This window comes from Leptonychotes weddellii, chromosome 10 (assembly GCF_054177405.1).
Source record: "Leptonychotes weddellii isolate Sample4059 chromosome 10, ASM5417740v2, whole genome shotgun sequence".
Taxonomy (NCBI): domain Eukaryota; kingdom Metazoa; phylum Chordata; class Mammalia; order Carnivora; family Phocidae; genus Leptonychotes; species Leptonychotes weddellii.
The window spans coordinates 37,994,653-38,022,542 of record NC_138378.1 but is presented as its reverse complement, the minus strand read 5'-3'; the positions used below and the strand labels follow the sequence as shown (position 1 = coordinate 38,022,542).

At 50.0% G+C, this 27,890-nt stretch overlaps 1 protein-coding gene across 1 annotated transcript; it reads left to right on the top strand.

Annotated features, from left to right (window-relative positions):
* The first annotated feature begins 564 nt into the window (after positions 1 to 564).
* On the top strand, positions 565 to 27,890 carry OVOL2 (ovo like zinc finger 2). The gene is made up of 4 exons (XM_081833256.1): positions 565 to 1,143; positions 1,816 to 2,036; positions 14,515 to 14,704; positions 27,135 to 27,890. The coding sequence occupies exons 1-4, from the start codon at positions 1,044 to 1,046 to the stop codon at positions 27,446 to 27,448; spliced, it is 825 nt and encodes a 274-aa protein (XP_081689382.1). The 5' UTR covers positions 565 to 1,043; the 3' UTR covers positions 27,449 to 27,890.

Genomic DNA, 27,890 nt, shown 5'->3' with positions numbered 1-27,890 from the left:
AATTTGGGGAGCGGGCGGTTATGGGGAGACCATAATGGGAGTGGGCAAGGATAAGGAATTTGTTACGAAGCCGCGTTTTTATAAAATGCGCTTGGCTTTTGTTTCCATTGTGTGTTTATTTGGGTTGATGGGGCTCTTGGGGTGGTAGGTCTTGGGGTGGAAGCTGGTTTAGCAGAGCTAGCCGACTTGTTTTTCCTAGATTGTATGGCACAAATCAATAACGACGTGTTCTAAATTTTATTATTACTGTGTTTATTTGGGGGACTGTTGTAAATGATGGGGAGCCTAAGTCCCCAAGTTCCCCCCTTTACGAGATCAGAGTCCTGGAGAGTCTCCCCGCCGCCTCCACTTTCCGCCCGCCGAGATTTCAGCCAGCCGCGGAAACCATCCACCAAGTCCGGAGGAACTGAGCCATTTTCTTGCTTGCCAGTCGGAGACAAATCCACCTGGGGGCGGGGGGGGGGTGCAACTCGCAGGAAGCTCCAACTCTTAGGATGGATGCCCTGGGAAGCGGACCTGGCGGCTTACCTCTAAGAGTTTGCCCTGAGGTGCACGTGATGGGGACTGGGGCGAGAGGTTGATTAAAAAACATTCTTCCCTTTTTAAAAAGGGGAGGGGGGGGAGAATCAGACGTTAAATTCTTTTGCAAACATTCATGCCTAAGGAAGGGCTGGAACAGGCAGCCCCGGCCGCCGGAACCGGTCGGACAGGTAGCGAGCTTGTTGACACCGTTATGTTGCAGGGCGCATGCTCACTCCCAAGTTTCCTGGTGCCTTTTCTATTCCACCTTATGAAACTTTTTCCTCGGCGTGGTCTCACCCGCGATTTAAGGCATAGGTGTCGCCGAGCCTGGAGACTGGGAGTCGCCGGGCGTGCGGGGGAGAGGCCTGGGCCGCGCCGCGGCGGGGGGCGGAGGGAGAGGGCAGGCTAGGCGGGAAGGTGGGCTCTGGCCGCCGGGAGCCGGGGACCGAGTCCCTGCCGCAGCTTCTAGCGGGGAGCAGCCGGGAGGAGGGGGCCGCCGGCCGGGGAGGGGGCGCCACACCATGCCCAAAGTCTTCCTGGTGAAGAGGAGGAGCCCGGGGGTCTCCGTCCGCAGCTGGGATGAGCTCCCGGATGAGGAAAGGGCAGACACCTACATCCCAGGTGAGCGCCGCGCGGGGGCCGGGCCTGGGCGCGGGACTCCCGGGGTGGGGGCAGGGGTGGTCGGGTCCCCTCGGCTCCTCGGCGGGCGCTGGACTCCCCACCCCACGCCCCCCTCTTTCGGGGCGGTCGGGGAGGGGGGTCCTTGAGGAGCGGGAAGACCGAGAGTGAGAGGCTGGGGAACCCGGGACGCCCTGCGCCCCCTTCCCCCTAGTGGGCGCCCGTAATTGCCCGGCGGCGGGACCGTTGGCTGCCGCGCGGGCCGGGGTGAACCTGGAGGGGAGACGGAAGGCCGGTAGGGGTTACTCTCAGCCCCATGTCCTCATGGGGTTGCACCAGGATCCGTCAGCCCCTCGGGCTAGGTGGGTTGAGGTCAGACTCCTAACCCCCTATCCCAGAGAGAGGAAACTTGGCGCGCGGGGTCCGCGGCCGCCGAAGGCCCTCGGTTCCTTGTGGGCGCGGGGACTGGGACCGAGGAGCCGCCCCCCGAACCCCGTGCTCGCTCCGGAGGCCCAGCCGGGGACCCGCTCGCCCACCCCCGCGTGTTGCCCACTTGGCCAGGTGCCCAGGTCCAGGGCGGGGCGGCGGCGGCACCGCCCGCAGGTCAAACTGCCGCGGACGCCCGGGCCTGACGCCGCGTGTCTGTGTGTCGGGGCGCCGCCCCTTCCTCCGCAGTGGGCCTGGGCCGTCTGCTCCACGACCCCCCCGAGGACTGCCGCAGCGACGGCGGCAGCAGCAGCAGCGGCGGCAGCAGCAGCGCGGGGGAGCCTGGAGGCGCCGAGAGCAGCTCGTCCCCGCGCGCCCCCGAGCGCGAAATCCCCGAGCCCGGCGAAGCCGAGGGCCCGGGCGGGCACCTGGCGGCGATGCAGCGCCCGGTCGCCAGGTCGAAAATCAAGGTACGGTGTCGACTCTGCCCCCCGCCGCCACCTGCACCACGCCCTGGCGTCGGGCTCCGGGAGCCCGCGCCCCTCCCTGCCGCGCCCGCCCGCGCACCCGGGCACCCAGGCACCCGGACACCGAGCGCGCGCCCTCTGCGCCGCTCCTGCACCTGCCTCTGGGTCTCGGCCAGGGCGGCTCTGCGCGTCCTCCTGTCTGCTGGGTAACCAGCGGCCAGCGCCGCTGAGCCCTGGAGGCCGGCTCCTGAGCCGGCACGGTCCGCGGGGGTGGCCTCTGGAACTGCCTAAAAGACCCAGGCCCAGCTTCCTCCCTCCAGCAGCCCATTCTGTGCGCAGAGCCTGAAGAATCACCAGGCCGTCGGGGTTCCCGGGTTCGGAAAGGAGGGACCCAGGCTCTCAGGAATTCCATTCTCTGCGGCGCATTCCTAGCGCTATGAGAATTCCGAGTTTCACACTTCCTTGCGTTCTGGAGGCAGTGGCGACAGTTGGGCACACAGTGGACCTCTCACAATAACAGCTCTTCCCATTGACAATTATGGAGTGCCCGTTAGACCCCAGGTCTGTGCTGGGCACTTTAAATTTGTCATCTCTCTCAAATCTTGAATTAAACTGATGGATAAAGGGGTTCAACTGCAAATTGCCTCAGTGCCCCGCCCCCAGTGGGTTGGAGTGTTTGTTACCCTGCATTATCATTCTTCAACCCCCCCCCCCAAGTCTTCTAGAATTGTACGCGACATCTTATCGGGACATTCATCTGGCTTTTCTGGGTAGAACTTCCATGATCGCCTGCTCAAATGTATCCGTTACCCGCAAGATTAAGGAATCTCATTCCACTGATTGAGTCAGCTGGAGCCAGGGAGTGGTGTTTTAGGAATCACATGACCCCATTTCCTAGTCTGGTGGGACTCTGCGGGCTCCAGGCCCTGGGTGGTGGGCGAGAATTCTTGCCCGCGCCAGGGCGGTCCTGCAGCCCTGCTACCCAGGCGGGGGATGGGGGGATGGGGAGGAGGAACTCTAGTGTTTGCTGTGGATTGGGTAAGACTAGGTTACTTTTCCTGGGCGAGGCCATCCCTCCCTATGCATATTACTGGTTCCTGGGGTTTGGCTTGGGGGCTGGCTAGGGTGCATTTGGTTATGAATTGAGGCTAGAGGCTGGAGCCGAAATCCTCTGGAAAGACATCTTTAAAGGTTGCTACGGCGCAAGCTGTTTGGTGTTAAAGTTGACTGCTGAGGTTCAAAGTCAGCTGGCCTGAGGCTTTTCTGGGCCAGATGGGGTTAAGTGGGAGGGGACAGTTTGCCTGAGGCTGGTAGCTCTGCCCTCCAGGAAATTCTACAAAGTGTCCCACTTGCATATTTATCACCAGGCTGGAAGGACAATTGCAACGTTGTTTTGGGATTGACTGTAGTCAGTTTGCCCCTCTGTCCCCCAATTTCCCAGATTACCCTGGGAAGAAAGTGGCAGGGAAGAAAGATCCAGTTCCTTAACCAACATTTGAGGAGCTGTCTCTTGTCCCAGGCAAACAGCCCCATGGATCTCTGGATTAAAGAATAAATAAACCACAATCTTATTTCTATGATCTTGCCTACGTGCTGCCCCTGGGCTGGGGAATGGGGTATAGTGTTAGCTCCTCAACCTTAGCACAGCTTCCAGAGAAGTTCCATTTATTTACTGAGGATGTTTAGATTCCTTTTCCCTCTCAGCCTCCATCTGAAAATAGGAGACATTTTGGTATTAAGATACTCCAAGCCTCCAGAATTATCTTCTGTGGTATTGGCCGTTTTCAAATGATTGTCCAAATCGCCTGTGACTTAGCATATTTCCTAATTCTAGAGTTCTATGCAAAACCTGCTGCTCTCTTAATTCTTAACCAGAAGAAAAGGAATGCCAATCCAGTATGAGGCCCATATATGATGCATAATGACTGAGTTTGAATGATTTCAAGACACCCCCTGAGCAGTTGGCTCAGAGGACTAGGGGAGGGGCAGGTTTGAGCCAGTGCCCCGCAGAGAGGCAACGTCCCATCTAACATTATGGAGTGCCTGCTGTGTGCCAGGCAGCCAGGAGATAAAGATGTTCCCTGCCTGGTGTTCTAGAATCATCTGACAGTAACAGTTAAGCCTCTAGGCTCACTTTTTAGCTGCCTGATCTTGGGCAGGTTGCTAATCCCTCTGGGCCTCAGTTTCCTTGTCTGTGAAATGGGAATAATAATGATACCTCCCTTATAGAGTGGTAAACATAATAAATGAGTGAAGAGAGGAACGTGGTAGGTGCCCATTAGCTCTAGCTAGAATTATATGGGTTGGTGGAGAGACACAAATATTATTAACTCTGTTACAGCAAAGGGAATGCTAAAGCACAAGCAAAGATGTAATACATTCTGAGCCGGGGAAGGTTTCTTGGTGTGGATTTGAGGGCAGTGGAGAAGAGGGAGAGGTGGGCTTTAGGGCAGTGGCATGGGTTGAGCCCGAAGCTTGAGTAGGTAAAGGACTCAAAGTCCTAGTGCCTGAAAATGGAAAATGGACCTGGTAGGGTCAGAGAGAAGAGTGGGAGTTGAGGAGCTGGGCCAGGGCGAGATGATGAAGGGGCCGCGCCAAGAGGTGTGGATTCTCCTGCACAGGCACAGCAGGGGTTCTGGAAGGGTTTTGAGAAGGAAGACCTCAGTTGGGTCCATCTTACCAGCTGTATTAGGGATACATTATCTGTCCTGAGTCTTCGTTTCCCTGACCTGTAAGATGGAAAAGCAATAGAATCGGCCTCTCAGAAGGGTTGGTTCGATGCAATGAGGGGTGCAGAGTGTCTAGCACTTTTGTGCATGTGTAAACTGCCAGTAGGGAGTTAGCTAAAAGTTATGTATGGCAGGTTTCCTTAAGGTCCAGTACTCTGTTGCCTACAGTGGGGACAAGGGATTTGCCAATCCGGCTGTGCTGGTGAGTGGCTCTAGAAAGGAGTTGTAGGTGCTGGTTAGGAAACTGGCCTTTTCCAGCCTATCTGCCTATGACTGTGTGCCTCAGGGCAGTTTGCAAAATTGTCTCTTTACTACTGAGGATTCAGTAATTTTCCAAACAGATTGAGGTGGAGAGATCATGTGTATCTAAGAAGGCGGTAGTGACAGATTCAGGTGGCTTTAAGTCTCTTTTGTGCTGGTCCCATTCACAGGACTCCAGCTGCGGGGCAGAGACCCCCAGAAACCCTGATCACCATTGCCCTTCCTTTGAAGGCTTATCGGAAACTAAGTAACTCTGAAGTTAAATCAGTTACTTGGCGGACATTTTTCCTTCCTGGCTCAGTGGCTGGTGGGACCCAGGTGCAAGTGTAGAGTAGCAGGTGAATCTGTCTTCTCCCCCTTTTTCCTTCTGTTCTCGTCCTTTGGCCTCTCCCAAGGATACTTCAAAAGGAATTGAGTGTAGGATTCCTTCTGAAGTATTTTTGGTCTTTTACCTGGCTCTGTAGTCCAAGTCTTCGAGTCCTGCCAGACGTAGGAACATGTGGTAGTCTTTTTCCTTTCTTCCCATCATTTGTCACCCACCCCAACAACCAGTAATCCATGGTTATTCCTGCCCATCCAACCCCTACCCATCCCCAACACATGATTTTGAAGCAAATCTCATTTATCATATTACTTCAACCATAAATACCTCAGAATGTGCCTGTAGTAAAGGCCAAAATACATGATCACACCTACATTAAGAGCGGTGTTCGCATTGCTAATTGTCTCATAAATACATATTTTTTTCAGTTTGCTGAATCAGGTCCACACAATGTCTACACATTGTAATTGATTGACATATCTTTCAGTTCTTTCATAATTTGTCCATGTTCCCTCCATCTCTTTTCCATGTCCTTACAAGTTAATTATTGAAGAGATCAGTAATTTGCTTGGAGAGTTGCTAACAATCTGGATTTTGAGGAATGCATCAGCATGGAGTCTAACGCTCCTTGGTCTTCTGTGTTTTCTCTAAACGGGTAGTTGGGTCTGTAGCTGCACTGCCCACTCTGGTAGCCAAAGTCACATGTGACTATTTAAATTTAAACTAAGTAAAATTAAAAATTAAGTTCCTCGGTTGCACGAGCCACATTTCGGGTGCTCAGTAACCACATGAGACCCGTGGTTACTGTATTGGACAGTGCAGATTAGAACATTTCTGTCATTGCAGAAAGTTCTATTGGACAACACTGCTTTAGATGCTTGCTCAGGTGTATTTATTTTGGCTAAAAAATATGTTGGGGGAGGGTCATCTATTAACATCAGGAAGCGCACAATATTTGTGATATGAGCCGCTGTTGATACTCAGGGTCTAAATATTTTAGGTTATTAGGGGTTGTGATATTCTGTCCTTCATTTCTTAGCCGATACTCTTGTATAGAGATATATTTCCCCTCACCTGCTGTTTGGTTCCCAGTGAGGCAGTTCATTTAGGAAAGGCCAAATAAGATTCCCTTTATTTACCAGTTTTCAAGCTAATCTGTTGGTTCACCAGAATTCTACAGCGATGGCCAACTTGTTTATTTTTAAAATATTGTTGTGAATCATGATTTAAGTGGTTTTTAAAAACCCATCCATTTGATATTTGGAAGAGAACATAAGCTCTGTCCCTAACTCCTTGCCTATTGTCTTTTATCTCCTGAGGCAGAATTGGCTGCCCCTCACCCCCGCCCGCATTGTAACTCACTGACCATGTGCCTGACATTTGGCTGACCAGACTCCTCCTCTTCTTGACTCTAGATCCACCGACGGCAGGGAACGTTCCTACTGGGCTTGTATCCCCAGCATCTGGTACAGTAATGCCTGACTCATAGGAGGACATAGGTCAACATAGAACAGAAATACAGGTGTGGGGGGGAGGGGTCAGCCGTCCCTGGATGTAAATGACAGCATTTGGAAGGAAACAGGAAGCAAGAAGGAAACATAGATCTCGGAAAATACCTGGAATAGATGCTCAAAAAAGGCTAAATTAATTAAGAGGGGAAAAAGAGGAGAACCATATAAGTGTTAATTGCACTGGCTTTTACTTTGAACATGGGTGAAGTGGGTTTAGTTGTAGACAACAGAATCCATGGTAGTTAGCTTCAGCTGAGCATGGTTAATGATAGGGTAATGAATGGACTAAAGAAAGACCAGGCTATAATCCCAGAGCCACACTGCAGAAAACTGGGCCATTAAGGGAGCTACAGCCGACTGCCTCTCCGGGTGCCTGCTCCCGCATCATGATGCTCTGTCCACTTAACTCAGGCCCAGATACAAATCTCCTGATAGTGCATGTAAATTGGTGGAACCCAAGTCACATCTAAAACCCGCAGCTGCAAGGGGGTCTGGGAAATGTAGTTTGTAGCTTTTTAGCCTCTGCAGCACAGGAAGGCCCACCAGAGAAAAGTAGGAAGAGATGCTAAGAAGAGTGTCCATCCATAGGATTCACTACAGGGACCTTTAAAGCTTGTGTGGTCCAATCCCCTCATTTTCAAGGAAAGAAGGGGAAAGCCCAGAGGGGTTTCCTTGAATTTGACACAGTTTTTAGTAGCAAAGTCCAACCGAAGGATCCTTTTAGGCTTGTTGTATTGCATTGTGGGAGGTGTCTTTGACACTTCAGCCATTAGTGTTGACAGTCTGACATGAAGCTATTGCTCACCATGATATGAGACAAACAATAGGATTCATCCCCTCTCTCTCCCCCACATCATGCCCAGATCCATGGACCTGTCTAGGGGAAGTGTAGGCACAGATAACAGGCCACATCCAAAATCTCAGTGTGGGCACCTACAAGTCATGTGACCAAGGGCAGTTTAGCTCTCTTGGAGCCTCAGTTTTTTTCTGGATTATAAGGTTGTATTCTCTTCATTATCTCTGCATTTGAAAAGGTTCTCCATTCTACCATATAGTGGAGTTGTGAACCCTAAAGAAGTGGGTGGTACAGGGACCAGGACGGAATTTTTTATCCCAAGGGAATCGGGCAATATGCTTAGCATGGTTGTTTGTCGTTGTTGTTTGTTTTTTTGTTTTTTTAAGTAATCTCTATGACCAATATGGGACTCTAGCTCATGACCTCAAGATCAAGAGTCCCATGCTCTACCTACTAAGTCAGCCAGGTGCCCCTTGCTTAGCATGTTTTAATGCTGAAGCATAGCAAATGTGTCAATGGAAGTCTTATCCAAATGGCCACCACCTTCACGATACTCTGCCACAGGAAATAGGACCATTAATAATTTAATAAACTTGTCTGGGGGAAGCATCAACAGAAAATAAAGGATTTTTTTTTTCTTTGGAAGTTTGACAGGTAAGTGACCTTAGCCAGCTTTGAAGTTGGTCAGAGGGCCAGCCAAAGTCCCTACCTCCCCAGACACTCCTGCAGTTTTCAACAGCCCTGTTACAATGATCGGTTTGTTTTTGCTGCAAAGACCTGTTTTTTAGAAGAACTAGAGGGAAACCTGTGTGTTTTTTAAAATGAAAGTCGAGATCCTGCAGAAAACAGGACAGCAAGCAAGAAAGCGCCCCCCAGCCATGGGGTTGGAGAATCACTCAGTCTCTCTTCATCTTTCTTGCCCTGAATGAATCCCCAGACTGATGTCACCTCCCACCATCCATGGTAGCTTCCCCATTTCATTAATAAGCCTTTTGCGACGTGTTAATTTTGGATTCGGGGTGAAACTGTTAAGCTTTTCCAGAAGGTAGCATGGTGTATATACCACCCCCAGCAGGGCTGGAGCAGTACCCTATAAGTAAACACATTAGTAATTTTTGTATCAAAATACATGAATATTGACACCAAATGGGATGAAGTCTGCCTAGCTCTGTGTCTGCTCGGGCCCACTTGTATTGCCAAAGGAAGATATGTGAGAATGTTGGTTTTCAGAGCTGTTTGGATTTCAGAGTCGTGGATGAAGGACTGAGGGTTGGCAGCTCATACTGAAGGTTAGTTCCCTTTTTTTTTCCATCAGAGAGAGAGAAATTCAAAAGGGCAACAGAGAAACAAGAGATTTTGACCAATTACCTTTTATTCAGGATCACAGAACTTTGGATCTGGTCTATGAGTTACGAGTTACTGACCTCCAGGTCCTTTGTTTGTTTGTTTGTTTGTTTAGATTTATTTATTTTATTTGAGAGAGAGAGAGAGAGCACAATCAGGAGGGGCAGAGAGAGTCTTAAGCAAACTCCACGCTGAGCATGGAGCCGGACTCGGGGCGACCTCAGGACCCTGAGATCGTGACTGGAGCTGAAAGCCAAAACCGAGTTCATGGCTTGATTCACTGTGCCACCCAGGCGCCCCCTCCAGGTCTTTTTTACTAGCTTTTCTTATTTAATTCCTTAACAATCCTGAGAGGCAAATATAGATACTATCCACATTTTATAGGTGATGAAATTAAGGCTTAGAGAGGGGGAGTAACCTGCCTACTCCCCACAGACTGTAAGTGGCGGAGCAGGGCTTGAACTTAAGAAAAAGGAAAAAAGACTCTGCCCTTAGATCTTCATACTGCTGAAGATGGCTCATCTAATACCATTTTATCATTTTTTTAAAAGATTGTATTATTTATTTGAGATAGAAAGATCGAGAAAGAGGCAGAGGGAGAGAGAGAAGCAGGCTCCTCACTGAGCAGGGAGCCCAATACGGGACTCAATCCTAGGACCCCGGGATCATGACCTGAGCTGAAGGCAGACGCTTAACTGGCTGAGCCACCCAGGTGCCCCTCATTTTTTTTTTTTTTAAGTAATCTCTACACCCAATGTGGGGCTCAAACTCACGACCCTGAGATCAAGAGTCACATGCTGTACGGACTGAGCCAGCCAGGTGCCCCGCCATTTTATCATACTTAACATGTGGGAAATGGTGGTGCAGGGATATTAAATGACATCCCACAAGTGGGTGATGGAAGGTATAGGTTTTTATTTGATCCTGAGCATTCCTTGTCTGTTCATTTTGTAACCAAGAAGGCCAAGATGTAACTAGTTTGGGTCTACTACTTGCAAAGTGGAGTAACAAGGTATGATTGGTTAACCTTATTTTGAACTTTTAGGAGGTCAGGTGTTAGGTATAAACCTCTGTAAACATTGTAAAGATGGCCCAGTGACCTGGGGAGGGATTGCTGGTGCTCTGGCCCATGGGATGTCATTCCAGGAATCAGATGTGTTGTCTGTATCCTGCAGCCCATCCTGGAAGAGAACATTAGGAAATGTGGCAGGTCTCGTGCTTTGGAGAGATTGTGATACATCTCTTACTGTTCCAGTTCCCTATTGCACTTTCACAGATAACCCCACATTTAGCAGCCTAATTTATTAATTTTTTTTTTCCCAAGACTTTCTTTATTTACTTGAGCGAGAGAGAGAGCACACAACGCGAGCACGGAGTTGGGGAGGAGGGACAGAGGAAGAGGGAGAGGGAGAAGCAGACTCCCTGCTGAGCAGGGAGCCCAACAAGGGGCTCGATTCCAGGATGTCCTGGGATCATGACCTGAGCCGAAGGCATACACCCAACCGACTGAGCCACCCAGGCACCCCTAGCAGCCTAATTTATTATTCTATATTCTAGTTCTGTGGAATGACTGGGCTTAGCTGGGCCATTCTTGCCTGAGGTTTCTCTCGTGGTCGCAGTCAAATGGCAGCCGACTTGAATCTTCTGGGGGCTTAACTGGGCTGGATCACGTGTCTGACAGCTGACACTGTTTCCTTTTCCTAGATGCTTTAATTATATGGTTCTACCATCTTTTTAAAGCCCCTATTGATGGACTTATAGGTAGTTCCTGGTCTTTTGCCATTACAGACAGAATTTCAGGGCACCTGCCATGTGAAGTATACTCTGGGATAAATTTCACATTTAGGAATTTATCCTACAAATAGTCCTTCCTTTCTGAGGATTGAAATAGTCTGGCAGAAGCTGGCTACATCAGCCATGGTCTTTTGCCATTTAATTAACTTTACATCTTTCAACAAGGCCCTTTTAAGCCTTCAAATATAATTCCTTAATATCCGGGTGCTGGGTTGGTCATAGATAGAGAGAGGTGGCAAACAGTGCTTCATGGATTCCCTAAATGAGCCCCTTGGTGCTGGCTCAGTTTGCCATCCTGTGGAATGGGGATGTATATGAAGATGGAGAAATGGGAAATTTGCCTATGTTGACGTACACTTGGAGAATTTCTATTTTTGTTACAAGAAAACCAGAGGAAAACTGCTTAGTCCCCAGTCTCCTCCCCCATCCTCATGTTCTCCCCTGTGTTAAAAGGCTTTCTGTATCTTGGTCAGATGATCCATTGGCCCTGCACTCCCTTAAGTTGTCACTAACCTCCTTTCTCTCTACCCTTCAAGATTTTATTCTTTTCAAACAAAATAATGCCAGTGATTTGAGGTTTTCATCCTGGACTGTAATAGAAGGTATCCATATTACATGCAGAGCATTTTAAAAATAGGAATTTACCAAAAGGCTTAAAGTAAACAGGAGTTCAGGTTTGGACTCTAAGTTGGCAAGTCCTTAAGAACATTCTGCAGGAAGAGTTCTAGCTTTTTGCATGTTCTTAATCAAACTACATGGGTCAGTTGTCTGTGTTCTGTTTTATTAGGCATTCACCAGCTCTCAGTGACCTTTCTCCTGTGTAGACTTGGCCTTGAGAAACTCCAGGTATTCGGTTTGCCAAGACTTGGGTCATATTTGTCTTTTTTTTTTTCTTTAAGATTTTATTTACCTATTTGAGACAGCACGAGAGAGAGAGAGAGCACCAGCAGTGGCGAGGAGCAGAGGGAGAGGGAGAAGCAGGTTCCCCGCTGAGTATGGAGCCCGACTCGGGACTTGATCCCAGGACCCTGGAATATGACCTGAGCCACCCAGGCACCCCAGGTCATATTTAGTCTTTTTACATCCCTTCAAGGGCTGCGATGCCCAGAATGGGGACTTCTAGGCAAGGAGAAAAGACCTGCCCCATCCTGGTGACAGAAATAAGAAAGTCTTGGGCTCAGCTGGGTCTCCCTCAGGACGAGGACCAAGCCCTACCCCTTTGGAGGACACAGTGGTGGGCTTTGAGCAGTTGGAGGCCCAGGTGGCAACCCACTGGGTCAACAACCCAACCCCTGAGGCCATCCTCCTGTGTGCCTTCCAGTGGCCCCTCTGCCTTTTGAATAGAACTGAGTTTCTTTAGGGCCCCAAGGTAGAGCCCCAAGGAGGACGCTGCCCTGCCCTGCTACCCCAGCTCTTTTCATTAACTGCTCTCTTGGGTTCAGGCTAGCCATGTGGAACCACACGCAGTCTCCCTGTTGCCCATTGCCCACTTCTGAAATATTCATTGCGGTTGCCCTTCTCTTCCTCCTCATCTTTGCCTGGCTGAGGAGTGAGCTCACTTCCTCGGAAGCACCTTCCCTCATACTCTACGTCTGGGGTAGGTGCCTCTCCAAGGTGTCCATTGCTCCCGGAGCTTCCCAGATACCAGTGGCCTTTTGATGGGTCTGCTTCCCCACTAGACTGGCAGCTTCTTGGGGACAAGCCATCCTGGTGACTGTGCTGCCTCCAGCTCTGAGTACAGGGCCTGTTGCAGACCGGGCACTCCGTATGTCGGCTGAGACAAATTAAGCTCCAAACAGACGAGGAGGCCGACCGAAAAACTGTGCTCTGGGGTCTTGTGCCTCCCCCAAGTCTCTTTGTATTTTGCCACTGTGAGCCACTGCCCATCAACACTCTTGGTGCCCTGGCCTGAGTCTGAGCTTGGGGGGTGGGGGGCAGGAATGTGCACAAACACTTGCTGACTTCTGCAAAGGCGTTTACTTGAGGAAACAAGGTGAACACTGAGGAAACATCTGTGCATGATGGAACCCTCTGGAACGAGTGGAATAGCGTACTGAACTGTGTGAGGGCCATACCCTAGCCTCATGTGTCCAGTACAGTCCATGGCACAGTGGCATCTCCTGGGAGCTGACTAGAAATGCAGCATCTAGACTCCACCACACCTGCTGAATCAGACCCCCGGGGGACTTGTGTGTACACTGGGGCTTGAGGGCCCTGGTCTTAGGGCTACAGAAAACAGTTTGGGCAGAAGCTGCAGTAATTGGAGAAGCTGCATCAGGGAGGGAGCACTTGAGCTGGGACTTAGTGGAGGGCAATACCGAGGGCGGGGGGAGGCGGAAGGGTGTTGGAGGCTATGGAGGTGTTAGCCAGGCAAGGATCAACTCTTCCTGTTAATGATGTTCGTATGAAAATCAGGTTATTAGGCCCTTTTACAAATGGCAGAGCAATTGGCTCAAGCTTCGATTTGGTTTGGTAGCTAGGAAAACTTTGATGAATATATCAGCTCTGGTGTTTTTCACCATTTAATTATAGATTCAAGTTTCTGCCTTAGAGGCGGCAAACATGGTTGAGGGCCCATGGGACTGGAAGCCCAGGGCCTGGGGTTATTTTGCTGAGAATGAAGCTGTGGGATTCTGACCAAGTCACTTCCCAAAATGATCATTTTAGGAGTTCATACTTTGGTGGGTCAGGAGCTAGGGCATGGCCCAGCAAGGTAGCTGTACCCTGGGTGGCACTGGCCAGAGTCACTTAAGTGATGGCAGCCGTGGGCTGGGCTGGGAGGCCCAGTGAGGCTTTATCTGGCACCTCAGTGCCTCTCCCAGTGGCCTTGCCCTCCACATGGCTGCTTGGGCTTCCTCGCGGCATGGTGGTCTTGGATGTTTTACATGGCAGCTGGCTTCCAAAAGGGAACATGTAGAAGCTGCATAGTCTCTCTCCCTCTTGTTTTTGTTTGTTTGTTTGTTTGTTTGTTTTTTTAGAGAGCGCACACGTTGGTGGGGGGGTAGAGAGAGAGGGAGGGAGAGAATCCCAAGGAGGCTCCATGCTTGCTCAGCACGGAGCCCCAACGAGTGGGTCTCGATCTCACGACCCTGAGCCAAAATCAAGAGTCGGACGCTCAACTGACTGAGCCACCCAGGCGCCCCAGCTGCAAAGTGTCTTAAGACCTAGAACTTACACAGGCCCTGCCCAGATCCCAGGGGAGAGGAAAGGGTTTCCAATCTCCTGATGGATGGAGCAGCGTGCAGGCACAGGGAGGAAGGAATCGGCTGTGTCTGTCTTCGGGGACTCTGTACCTCATTGGGACCTGGACTCCTTTCTTTCTGCTCTCCCATCCTCAGCACTGGCTTCCCCTCGATGGTCCAGGGTGGCTGTTGGAGTTCTGGCCAGCACGAAGGAGCAGAGGAGGAAGAGGGCTCCCCCTTCCCCCACAGAAGGGGTATATGCCGTTGGCCCACTAGTCCCGCCACCGTGACTTGCTGTAGATGTTCAACTGGGGGCCATTGTGCCCAGAAATCAGAAGGCTGTTCTGAGGAAGGAGGGGGGGAATGAACGTGGGAAGGAGCTTCCAGCCATTTCCTTCCCAAACCCGCTTGGAAGTTGTAGGGGTCAGGAGCCCCAGCCTGGCCAAGCCTGGAGACACACAGGGAGGTGTGCCCCCCGGGCTGAGCCCACCAGCTGCGCCCGCCTGCCCCAGGGCCCTCACACACACCCCCCTCTGTCCCAGTTCACCACAGGCACGTGCAGCGACCCCGCGGCCCACAGCTGTGAGCTGTGCGGCAAGGCCTTCCGCCTGCAGCGCATGCTCAACCGCCACCTCAAGTGCCACAACCAGGTGAAGAGGCACCTGTGCACCTTCTGTGGCAAGGGCTTCAATGACACCTTCGACCTGAAGAGGCACGTCCGCACGCATACAGGTGAGGAAGGGGAGGGGGCGAGGGCCTCGCGCTTGCTTTTGCGGTTCTGGCCCACGGAGCTCCTGCCCCTTGGCCACCAGAGAACCACATCGGGAGCATGGAGCAGTGTGGTATTTCTGGAAAGACGGCAGGTTGGGACGTCTGAGGCCAGTGCATCTGGGCTCACCTCCTGGGTGTGCCACCAGCCCCCTGAGTCACCTTGGGCCAGGCAAGGCCCTTTGCTGACGCTGTTTTCGCCTCTGTATGATGTGGTAATGGCCCAAGTTCTAGGGCCCCTCAAGACACATCACTGGCTGGAAGTGTCCTCAGAGTTGTGAAGTCTGACACAAGGCTCCCCGGGGCATAGTTCAGCCATCATCTGGCTGACTGCTGGAATGGATTCTTGTGGTCTCACTGGTGGTGTCTTTTGCTCCTTTGTTGGGATGTAAGCCAGTCTCAGAATGAGCTCCTGAGAGCTCGAAGAGAAGGAAATGCTCGGCTCCTATGTGAGGCTGGCAAGTGTCTTCCTCCCCTTGGTCCTTCCTCAGTTTCCAGACCTATGAAGCATGGATCTGGGTCCTTACCAGCTCAATTCACAGAGGATCCTAGGGGTGCCCACTGGCCTCTCTTCCAGCCCTTCTGACTGGTTAAGGCATCATTTGTTTTAATTTAGACACATCTGGCCTCTAGGCTTCCCCTTGAGGCCCACAGTTCTATACCTCAAAAGAGGGATCTTTTGAAGATAATTCTAAGGATGCCATTTCCCTTCTGAAAATTCTCCAACCCTGGGTGAGATGAAATCCAAACTCCTCATCTTGATGGACTTCATGTAAGCTTCTTACAATCTGGGTCCCATCTTCAAATCCCCATCCTGTCCTGTCGTATCCCATTTCATTTCAGGTAAACCCATCCCGTCCTAACCATTCAGCCCCATCCTACTCATGACCCATTCTCTCTACAGCCTCATAGAATTTACGATAGATTGTCTCCTGATCCTCAAGTCCTTTCAGAGTTTGGGGTTCCCTCTGGCATCTTGGTGGAATAGGACAGTGTCCACTCTTCCCTCCGGATGGAGATCCCAGCTCTTCAGTCCTCACACAGGGCCCTTCTCCGATCCTGTGTATTCAGATTTCTTGTATAGCCCTTATCCCACCGTTGTGTTCTGAGAGTGCTGGCCAGGAGCTGTTTGCCTGGCCTGGGAAGAGTGTCCTCCACCAGAGAGAGTGGACTGGCATACTTAGAAGTTCCTTTTTCCCTTCTAAAATACCTTTTCTCAAGTGGATTTTTCATTTAAATGTAGCATGCATCCAGAAGGGCACACAAATCATAAGTGTAGAGTTTGACGCGTTTAAGGAATTTTTACAAAGTGAACACACCCATGTAACTAGCACCGAGATAAAAAAACAGAATACAGCAGTCCCCCTTATTCATGGGGATACATTCCAAGACCTCAGTGGATGTCTGAAACCACAGGTAGTACCAAACCCTATATATCATATATATATATACCTGATAAAGTTTAATTTATATAGTAGGAACAGTAAGAGATTAACAACAAGAACTGATAATAAAATAGAACACTTACAGAGATATACTGTATTAAAAGTTAAGTGAACGTTGTCTCTCTCTCTCTCAAAATACCTTATCATACTATACTCACCCTTCTTGCGATGATGGGAGATGATAAAATGCCTACGTGATGAGATGAAGCGAGCTGAATGACGTAGCATTAGGCTACTACTGACCTTCCGAAGCTAGGTCAGCAGGAGGATCATCTGCTTCTGGACTGTGGTTGACCATGGGTAACTGAAATCACTGAAAGCAAACCCACAGATAAGGGGGGCTACTGTACGTCTAGCCCCCCGAAGTCACTGCTCCTCCCTGTGTCACTATCCTCTTCCCTCCAAGAGGCACCACTTGTGTGACTTGGAACAGCATTAATTACTGTGCCTGGTTTTGAGCATAATAGAAATGGAATCATGTAGTGTGAACTCTCCCGGGTCTGGCTGTAAGGCTTCTTTTTTAGTCCCTAGCACCAGTGAATCAGTAAAAGTTTGATCTCTGTGTGGTTAGGCTGGCACCCTAGGTTGGGGCAAGGAGAATGCTGTGGGAGTGGTGGGCTGGTGGGGCTCCTGTGGGTTTAGGTTGCAGACCCTGACCCAAGGATTTGGGTGTAAGCTGTTTTTTGAAGAGATGATCTCAGGAAGCACAGTGAGGGGCTACAGAAGGGAGATGGGGAGGGGAAGACAGCCAATAAGAGCAAGCTAATGAGCAGGTTATCACTGTGGGCAACAGGGGCTCAACCCCACTGGGGACCCTCTGAAGAACCATGTAGAATGCACTGCAGAATTGCTCCGGGGTGAGGAAGCTGGGGTATTTATCCAGTAATTCCTGTCCCTCATTGATAGGGGTCCATCCTGGGACCCTCATTTCCTAGGCAGCTCCTCCCCCCAGCTCCTTGCAGATCTCTGGTGTTTCCTGGGGAATCTCCTCAAGCAGAGAGATGCAGGAAGCCACTGACTTTGCTGGAACTGAGGTGACCCAGTGAAAGGCTCAGGGGTGGGGGCAGGGTGTTGGCAGTGTCCTCTTAGGGACAAGAAGAGTTAGCAAGTGAGGGGGGTGGCTTGGCAGAGGCTGGGAGTCCCTGCAGAGGGTGACACAGCTTCTTCAGATGGCAGCAAGCCATGAGTGGTCACTTTCCTCCATGCCAGGCCCTCAGCACTTTGGCTGCTATCTCAACCCGAAGGAGTCAGCGAGCCCCATGTAACGGATGAGGAGAGGAGGCTCAGGGAGGTCAGATAACCATAGGTGGTGGAGCTGGGAACCGGACCGGCTGGTGCTAGAGTTCATGGTCTTCCATTTTGTCAGTCCCCTTCTCGTCCCCTTTGCCTCCCAGTGCCTTCCTCACTCAGGTTTCTCCCCGAGGCTGGGGCCTCACCAGCCTGCCCCATTCCAGTTTCTGGAAGCCTGCTTGCTCTGCAAGAAGGTGAGGTGAGGGGGCACTCAGGCCTGGCACAGACTGCACACTGCAGCCTGGGGGTGGGCAGGTTGCATGGGAGTCTTGAGTGTGTGTGTTCAGTGGTGCCAAGATACCCACAAGAGTGGGCAAGGAAGGAGATGGCCGGCATCTCAGACTCCTGAGCTCCTCCATCTCTGGCTCCTCAAAGGTGACATTTCTAGTGACTCATAGAGGGGCTGGAAATTACTGAAGTTGGTGAATCATAATGCCTTCCACCTAGTGCTTTCCTAAAGACCCTCACGGTTTACCCCATGAAGGGGAGGCATCTAGGAGGGGGAAAGCTGCAGCCATCCTGGCCGGTACAGCAGCCCCTGGCCATGGGTAGCCGCAGAGCGCCCCAGCATGTGGCTGGTCCCATTGAGATGTGGTGTTCAGTGTAAAACCGACACCAGATTTTGATTTAATGCAAAATAAGAATGTAAAACATCTCGGTTTTTAATGATTCCACATTGGAATGGTAATATTTTGAATACACTGGGTTAAACAAAATATATCACTGAAATTAATTTCACCTGTTTTTGTTTTTAGCGAGAGAAAGTGCGCATGTGCAGGGGCGGGGTTGGGGTGGGGTAGGGAGGGAGGGGCGGAGGGAGAAGGAGAGAGAGAATCTTAAAAGTTCCACACCCAGCACGGAGTCTGCTGGATCTCACGACCCTGAGATCATGACCTGAACCGAAATCAAGAGTCGGACGCTTAACCGTCTGAGCCACCCAGGTGCCCCTCTTTACTTATTTTAATGAGGCAACTGGACATTTTAAGATTACAAGTGGCTTGCATTTTAATGTTTGTTGGACAGCATTGACTAAGATCGAATCGAATCTACAGGTAATGATTTAAAAAATTTTCAAACATAATTTGACTCTTAAAGTGATCAACAAATAGAATTATGGAAATGTCTTGAACCTGTTTTTCCTGTCCTGGTTTATTTGCTGCTGGAGATGTGCCTCCAGGTAGTAAGGGACCAGAACGAGGAGCAAAGGGCTTACTGGCAAATTAGGCGGTAGCGAACGGAAAAAGGATTCCTGGCTCTGGGGATGCGGCCACGCCCGCGGCAGGAGGGGCTGCCATGGCGTCCTGGTGGGAGGGGCCTGCGCTGCCATCTCTCCTGCTCTGCACAAAACGGTTAGTCAGTAAAAAGAGCAAAACTTTGGGGTTCTCAAACATTTTCAAAGTTCTTGTAAACAACCTCCCTGATTCCAAAAGATCTTACCAGAATTCTGCGAGTTTGGGTCTTGATTAAGACATGAAGTTTGGATTTATGTTATTAACGATTGCAAGTAGACGTATTTAGACCAGAAGCAGACATATGTGAACACAGATACGGTAGACAGCAGTTGAGTGAAGGCTGTGTTTGCTTAGAGTCTGATTGGACCGGTCTTGACTAATTTAAAGACTTCCTGGGATCGCAGGACCCTTCTTTTGAGAATTATAGCTACCGTATCGATGAGGTGGGCAGAGAGAGTGGCGTAGAGAGCCAGGACCAATCTCCTTCCCTCGCATCTCCTCCTGTCCTGTGCTAGGAGGGACAGGGCAGCTAAGGAAAGACTCAGAACACAAGGAGACATCTTGAAAGAGGCCCAGGGAAACCAGAGTCTGTAAATGTCTTACCTTAATATCCAAGTGGATGAAAGAAAAGATTAAGATTTTTTTTTTTTTGGATGACTTCACCAAGAAAAAAGTAACTCAGAGTGTGTGTGTGTGTGTGTGTGTGTGATGGGGAGGGGGGATGTTAGTCAAATGACATCTGATTCAAGGTTGGAAGACAGAAACTGATGCACAAAAAGTAACATTTTGTGAAAATAGATTAGCAAGTAAGAGGCTATTTTCAATCCAGATTGTCTTGGGTCAGATTCCCTAGAAGCAGATTCTGAGATGGTGATTCTTATAATATGATTTCTTGGGGCGCCTGGGTGGCTCAGTTGGTTAAGCGTCTGCCTTCGGCTCGGGTCATGATCCCGGGGTCCTGGGATCGAGCCCCTCATCGAGCTCCCTGCTCAGCGGGAAGCCTGCCTCTCCCTCTCCCTCTGCCTGCTGCTCTGCCTATCTGTGCTCTCTCTCTGTCAAATAAATTAATTTAAAAAAAAATCTTAAAAAAAAAGATTTCTTAAGGGAGGGGTCAGAGGAAACCTGGAGGGAGGGGGGTGGGGAGCAGGACAGGGCAGGGCAGGGGGTGAGCAGAGATGTGGCCTCAGCCTGGTCCCCCAGGGGTTCTGGGTGTGAACAGCACTATAGGCAAGTGGGGGACACTTCAGTGTCAGTGAGACATTAGCCGAGGGCTGCGTCTTCCCTGGGCTGGAAACTCATTGCCCAGTGCCCATTCCTTGGAGAAGGGGACAGCCGGGAGCTGTTAGCAGCCCACACACATGATAGATGCAGAATGAAGCACTAGCTCAGAAAGGAGGTCTGCAAAGGGACCAGCAGCATCCACTACACACATAGTAGAGGAAACTGCTCTATTTAAGTGGAGTTGACAGGACCACTGAGGCCAGTGTGGGAGATTCTTGTCAAAATAGAGAGAGGGGGCCATGAGCTTTAAAGAAACGAACGTGGGACGCCTGGGTGGCTCAGTTGGTTAAGCGTCTGCCTTCAGCTCAGGTCATGATCTCGGGGTCCTGGGATCGAGCCCCACATCGGGCTCCCTGCTCAGCAGGGAGTCTGCTTCTACCTCTGCCCCTCCCCCTCTGCCCGAACTCTCTCTCTCTCTCTCTCAGATAAATAAATAAAATCCTAAAAAAAAAGAAATGAATGTATATTCAGTTCACTGCCTGTGGAAGACATCACGGGCCTGTTTTTAGAGAAGATTCTTTTGGATTTGTTTAAATGTTTAGGTTGAACTAGCTGGGATGCATCCATGGAAGGAAATGATTCGCTTTTCAGGGTGGGGGGGTAGGATGGGATCCATATTCCAGAATAAAACGTAATACCCGGCATTTGCATGTGCCGGACTGAGCACCAAGTGCCCCACCTCACTGCTCAGGAGCCGGCACCACCAGTGGGCCCTGGGCACGTGTTGGAGGGGCAGAACCACATTCATCGAGGCCACGGCGCGTGAGGTGTGGCCTGGGCATTGTTGACTGGTATGGCCAGATGTGCCAGGCCCTTCAGACAAGTACGGCATTTATTGAAAGTCTTACTTTTCTTGTTTGGAAAATGGCTACTTATTCAGTCAGAGACTCCAGCCAATGCAGACAAGAAAGTGTAAGCCACTGTCAACAGCCGAAAAGGGCACACACATCTGTGGGGTCCCCAGTGCAGCCTTTAGGGGGTTGTGCCAATGAGGTGTAACCCATGTTGGTTATAACTTTATGACACTGGCATAAAGGAGTCTGGTCAAGGCGCCTGGCATTCCTGTGGAAGCTTCTTGAGTTCCAGAGAAAGAAGCTGAGGAAAGCAGATTTTGAGCGCCGGGAAGTGGGGAGGGGGCACAGGCCCAAGCTTCGGTATCTGCCCCACCCTTTGGGACGCCCTCTGGCCTTATCTTCCATCGGGCCCATTGAGAGGGACTGGAAGGCAAACAAATCCCATCTTGATTGAAGAAGAGGAAACAATGGAGTCTTTGTGTGGAGCCTACAGGGAAGGATTGACTGGGGGGGGGATGCAGATTGGGAGAAGTTTGGATTGGGGCAGATGGCAGAAAAAGAAGAAAGTAAACTCCACCCCTAGGGAGTTCAAGGCTGTCTGGTGGGATCACCTCCTTTGCTCATCAGGCTGTCACTGCTCTATTTCATTTTGACTTACTTTTTAGCTAAAGAAATAATATGAAAAGGGGAAAAAGTGAAAGAAAAAAAAAAGTAAGCCTTCCTCCCCCTGCCAAGCCCTAAAAGTTCCACGCCTGAAAGCAAACATTTAATATTTCCGCCCCCCCTAAGTTGTTAATACACATTGCTTTTCTCATGTCATATATATCTCGGACATCATTTCATATCTGCATGGGCAGACATACCTCTTTTTAATAGTTGTCAGAGCATTTTTTAATATGAGATTATGACAATTTCAAATTTGGTGGCACCATGATTTCCCCTTGTTCCAACTGATGAACTTGTTTCCATTCTCAGAGTTTTCTTTCCCTCCCTTCCCCTTCCTCCCTCCTTCCCTCCCCCTCCCTCCCTTCCTTTCTTCCTTCCTTCTTTCCTTTCTTCCTTCCTTCCTTCTTTCCTTCCTTTTTTAAATGTCAGACTACCACGAATATTCTTACACATCCTTTGTCTACCTGTGTGAATCTTTCAGTAGATAATTTCCCTGAAGGGGGCCAAAGGGTAGACACATGGTGATCTTTGGTGGGCATGGCCACATTGCCTCCCAGGGAGGCTGCCCTAAATACCCACTCCCACAAGGAGGCCTGTAAAAAGCTTCTTGCTGAAGTTCATGTTTGTATCAAGTTCAGTAGTGCAGCTCGTGGCTACGGCAAGGAGAGCAAGCAGAAAGCACCAGTAGCGAAGAATTTTCTTTGGAGATGTGTGATATGAAGCTTGATTTTGGTAATAGGAATAGAAAATTTGAAGAGAAGAAATCCTTTTGCATAACCCAATGCGGTATTTTTTGGATGAGGTCACAGAGGCCATAAAGCACAACATTCGAAAGGGTTGCCGGCGAAGGAGGTCTCTCCACCAGGCACCTAATGACCACATTGAAAACAATTATCCCCTTTTTTTTTCCCACTGTGAAATAAACAATACATCCCAAAGTGCATGCAAATACAAAAAGTGCATATCTAGAGCCAATGGAAAGACAAATACTCCATATGTGCCCACCAGCCAGTTGAGGAATAGAGCATATCCGTGTTCTGTTAAGCTGGATTGTAAACTCTTCGGAGCTGTATCCACTGAGTACGGAATACGTGCTAGGCCCTTTGCAGGTGGTGTCTCCATTAATCCCCAGAGCAACCTAACAAGGGGGTATGAGTGTTATCCCCATTTTACGGGTGAGGAAACTGAGGTTTGGAGGGGTTCAGCTGTCTATCATGGGCTCATGTGATGAGAAGCAGGTGTGTGATGTGTGGGTTTTCAGAGGCCTCGGATTCTTGGCTGTGTGGTGTCAGTAGGTTAATGATGTCTGGTAGGGTGTAGTGTTTTCCAGTTCCGGTATCCCACTCCGGACATGGACAAGGTTGGCCTTGGCTCCAGAGCGCTAAGGTGGGTGAGTCCCCAAAGTTGGGGAGGCCCTGGCATCAGTCTCTTTTGCCCAGGGGTCCTCTCTGGCCACCTTCATCTCCCACCCACCCCTGAGTTCATGGCGGGATGGGGATTCCAGGAGGCAGGGGTTTGTTCCCAAGCCCAGAAAGGGTCACCCGGGGAGCTGCTGCATGACAGTGTCTGCTTGCACCAGTGAGTGATGGATGAATGTCCTATTTCCAGAGAAGGGACGTGAAGCGCGTGTGCAGAAGTCAGAATTGCCCGAACTGGAGTTTTCGGTGTCTGCTGTCTTCCATCCATCTTGGTGTCTGCGAGTCTCCTGTCCTCCAAGCCAGGCTCACATCCCACCCTCCCGGGGCAAAGCCCACCCGCCGTGGTCATTCCCATTCTTTCTATATAGTCTGGATGATGGAGGGCTCTGGAATCTCTAGTCTTTGCTTGTCCGGGCCTTGTTGGGTGCTCTGTCCATGGAAGGTGCTCAGCTGACCTGTTGGATGCAGAAGGAAATGCGCTCCTGGCACGCTCACCTCTGCTGGGGGGCCAGGGTTCTGGCAAAGCCCTGGTCAGCAGCCACTTCAGATCACCTTTTTGGGTCACTGATGGGCGGGGCTTCCTAGAGCAGGACTGGAAGCTTCCTTTCCTGGGGGGCCTAGGAGCTCGCCGGGGGTAAGTGCACTCTTCTCCCCACATGTTCAATTTGGATGTAAAACAGCAGCGGGTTACTTCCAATAACTATTGAAAGGAGTAACGGGTCTCTGGGTGAATTTCTCTTTTTAAAAAAAAAGATTTTACTTATTTATTTGAGAGAGAGAGAGAGAGTGCCACAAGCAGGGTGGGGAGAGGCAGAGGCAGAGGGAGAGGGAGAAACAGACTCCCCGCTGAGAAGGGAGCCCAATGCGGGGCTCGATCCCACCACCCTGGGATCATGACCCGAGCCGAAGGCAGACATTCAACAAGTGAGCCACCCACGCGCCCCTCTGAGAGAATTTCTATTGTGATGAGCTGTGGGTTTGAAATCAGGTTTGTTCCTTGCTCTGCCAGAGGGTGGGGGAGCCAGCTGCTGTTGCGGCCCAGAAAGCCTGAAGAGATACAGAGCGCTCTAGGGCTCGAGCATGAAACCCAAAGCAGCCCTGTTCCTTAAATTTGTTTCTTAAATCTCTTTCTCCGGGCCAGTAGGGGTTCATTCATTCATCCCTTCGTTTAAAAATTATTTACTGAGCACCTAGTATGTGCTCAATGCCGAGAATTGTAAAGGAGTTTCTTAACTTCTGGCAGTTTTCTAGAATGTGTGGAATATAAGATCGACTTGCATTCTGCTTGAGTGTTACAGGATACGCTTCATGTGCGTGCTTCTGGACGTGGACTGCATGAGAAATGGAAGCGATTTGGTTTGTTCAGGTGGTTGGATGGGGGTGGGGGGAATATTTTTTTCCATTTCAAGTTCCCATATCATCTGTGCACTTCGTGAACAGGAGGGGCTCTCTCGGCCCCCCTCCATGAGCCACCATTAAGGAAGTGGGGACATTTAACCTGGAAGAGAAAATACTGGGGCCAGAGCTGCTTTCAGACCCCCAAAGTGCCGTCCTCATGCCTCATTTGGTAGAATTTGTCTGTGAAGCCGTCTGGTCCTGGACTTTTGTTTGTTGGGAGTTTTTTGATTACTGATTCAATCTCCTTGCTGGTAATGGGTCTATTCAAATGTTCATTTTGGTCACACCTCATTTGGCGAGGCCTTAGACCGGTGACTCCCAAAGAGGTCCTGGGACAAGCAGCCTCCGTATCACCTGGGAACACGCTAGAAACGCAGGAGTCTCAGCCCTGTCCCAGAAAGGGAAACACCAGGGCTGGGGCGTGGAATCTGTGTTTTGATGAGCCCCCTGGGTTTGAGGACCACAACTCCACATTTTATTCAGTCGGGGCGGGTGTGGGGTGGGAGGGGCTAGGACTCTGCATTTCCTAGAAGCTCCCAGGGGACGCAATTTGACTGTTGGCCCGAGGAGCACGCGTGAGGACCCGGTTGTACAAGGCAGTCAGTCTGTCTCTGGCTTGTGAAAGATGGCATTTGGTTATAGCCGTCCAACAAAACACCATGGTGCTGTGAAAAGGAATGAAACCGAGCTATAGGCACCAACATAGAGGAATCCTCCAGATTATTTTGAAGCTAAAAAAGTAGATTTTGAAAATATCTTTGGATAAGTTTGCTTCCATTAAAGCCAGGATAGTAAAATCATCATAAATTCCATTTTTGTGTAAAAAAAAATATTTAAACATTTTAAAATGTGAGTTTTAATTCAGCTACTTTTCAGTTGTTCAGTATATTTTTTTCAACAGCTAGCACATTATGGGGAAAAGAATAACCGTTTAAAAAATACATGAAAACATCTACATAGAGTGCTCGTCTTTCCTTTTGCCTCAAGCTCCAGGATGGCACTGTTGGGTCTTGTCCTTGTTTAAGATTTTGATAACTGGGTCCTGTGGATTTTTTTAAATGTGCTTCGATTTTTGAAATATTATCTCACTTGACTGATGAATTTTTGGCATGCCCTTAAATTTTGCATCTCAGGCTTTGGGGATTCCCGTAGGGGATGGCTCAGCTGGCCTCTGGGCTCTAAGATGGTCTGACTGTGGGGGCCGCCCCCCATCTGTTCCCCGTACCCCAGCAATACTCGCCCTTTAGAGCCTACGTTAGGTCTGACTTACATCAGTTCATGTGACTTTCTGCCCTCACAGTCAGGATGAGTGCTCTTAGTGGAAATAGGGAGGTCTGTGCTTTCATGAGGCTGAGCTCCCTGGTGGAGATGGCACATGGGAACTCTCCATCTAGAAGACAAGCCCCACTGGTATTAGCCTATTGCTAAGGCCAGCATGAGATCTAGTTTGGAAACGCTTTCATAACCGTAGCAGATGCCACCCATGTCCCGCCCACACCCCTGGCTCCTGCCATTTCTGGGCACACCCATCCACGTTGCAGCTGCCCACACCTGCAACTCTGCCTGAGAGTGTTCTTGCTGGCACAAGACAGGGAAGGAGAATCGGCACCCCCCAGGGTCGGCCCCTGACAGGCTGCTGGAGTGGGGCGGGGGTGGGGGAAGACCCTAGCCGTGAGGGGCAGGATGACTCAGAGGTAAGTGTTCTACCTTGTCCGGTGGAAGTGGACTCTGGTCGCCCACAGCAGTGACCGCCTTGCTGTCCCCACCTTGTAGGGCTCCTTCCTCTCGCTGCCCCACCTCTTCACTCACCGACAGGCGCTGCTGGGATCTTTGTCACGGGGTCTGTTCCCAGGAAAACCGCAACTAAAATAAAAACAAGGTTTACTCTGCCCACTATAAAATCAAAACAGTAAGGCATACAAGTGGGAAAGCCAAAATCCTTCCTCCCAAAGCCAGGTGGTGTTTCTTTGCTAAGTTTGCATCGAACCCTTGTAGACATACTTTGTCTCCTGCCTTAATCATTTTTCTCATGTTGAATCCCTGGTCAGGCTGATTTTTTTTCTCTCCCTATTTTTTCTACCCCTCAGCTCCTGGCAACTGTTTATCCACTCTGTTCCTATGGGTTTGACTTTTCCACACATAAGTGGTACCACGCAGCATTTGTCTTTCTCCGTCTGGTTTATTTCACAAAATGCCCTCACCGTTCATCCATGATGTTGCAAATAGCAGGGTTTCCTTCTTTCTCATGGCTGAATAATATTCCATTGTATAAATATACCACATCTTTTTTATCCATTCATTCGTTGGTGGACACTGAGGTTATTTGCATGTTCTTGGCTGTTGTGAATAATGCTGCAGTGAACACGGGTGTGCCGATGTGCCTTTCAGATCCTCTTTTCATTTCCTTTGAGTATATATCCTAGATGTGGGATTTCTGGATCACGTGATAGTGCTATTTTTGATTTTTGGGAAGCCTCCATACTGGTTTCCATATGGCTGTGTCAGTTTACATTTCCACCAACAGTGCACGAGGGTTCCCTTTTCTCCACATCCTCAAGGACCCTTGCTATCTCTTGTCTTTGATGGTAATCATTCTAACAGGTGGGAGGTGATTCATATTCTCCTGACGATCAACGGTGTGGAGCACCCTGTCATGTACCTGTTGGCTCTTTGCATGCCTCCTTTGGAAAAAGGTCTATTCAGTTCCTCTGCCCAGTTTTGAACCAGGCGGTTTGGTTTTTTGCTATTGGGTTGTGCATCATGGTTTTTGTTTTCGTTTTTGTGCATCATGTTTTTAAATGGCTTCGTGGTTCGGAGGCTCTGGCTTGGCTGTGACCCACTGGTGATGTGTCTGCCCATCGACCTTACAGGCATTCGCCCCTATAAATGTGACATCTGCAACAAAGCCTTCACCCAGCGCTGCTCCTTGGAGTCCCACCTGAAGAAGATCCACGGGGTGCAGCAGCAGTATGCCTACAAGCAACGCCGGGACAAGCTCTACGTCTGCGAGGATTGTGGCTACACGGGTCCCACCCAGGAGGACCTGTACCTGCATGTGAACAGTGCCCACCCGGGCAGCGCCTTTCTCAAAAAGACATCCAAAAAACTAGCGGCTCTTTTGCAAACCAAGCTGATGTCCACGCGCCAGGGGAATGCCAACCTGAGTGAGGAGGAGGAGAAGTGAGGGGGGCGGAGGTAGCCAGAGCCACCGCGTTTACGGGGATTTGGGGTTTTGAAGGTCCCCTGCCCCACTTGGGTTCAGTTCATCCCTCTGCCCTTCTGGGGCCTGAGCAGGGGGATCTGTTCTAAGGGTTGTTGATGATAATAGTGGTGTCTGGCCCCCCCCACCCCCCGTAACCCACATCCTGTTGAACAGTCAAAATTAACAAAAGTTTGTGGATGGTCATGATCGCCATGAGGAGTTGGTTTTTTTTTCTTTCTTTCTTTTTCCTTCTTTTAGGATTTTCACATGTGGAGGCAGAGGTGTTCTTAGAGAGACTCATTTTATGGTGCCTTGAAATAAAAGTACTTCCACTTACCATGCTACTCAAGCAAGGAAAATGAATTTTATTATTCCGAAAGAGTTTACAGGAATTATTTTAATAAATGAAATGTTCTTGTGGAAA

What these genes read in the sequence shown, in the direction of transcription:
- OVOL2 (XM_081833256.1), top strand. Translation starts at nt 1,044, where the DNA reads ATGCCCAAAGTCTTCCTGGTGAAGAGGAGGAGCCCGGGGGTCTCCGTC. An exon ending in GGCAGACACCTACATCCCAG is followed by an intron (nt 1,144 to 1,815) that starts GTGAGCGCCGCG and finishes CTTCCTCCGCAG; the next exon opens with TGGGCCTGGGCCGTCTGCTC. An exon ending in GCACGTCCGCACGCATACAG is followed by an intron (nt 14,705 to 27,134) that starts GTGAGGAAGGGG and finishes TCGACCTTACAG; the next exon opens with GCATTCGCCCCTATAAATGT.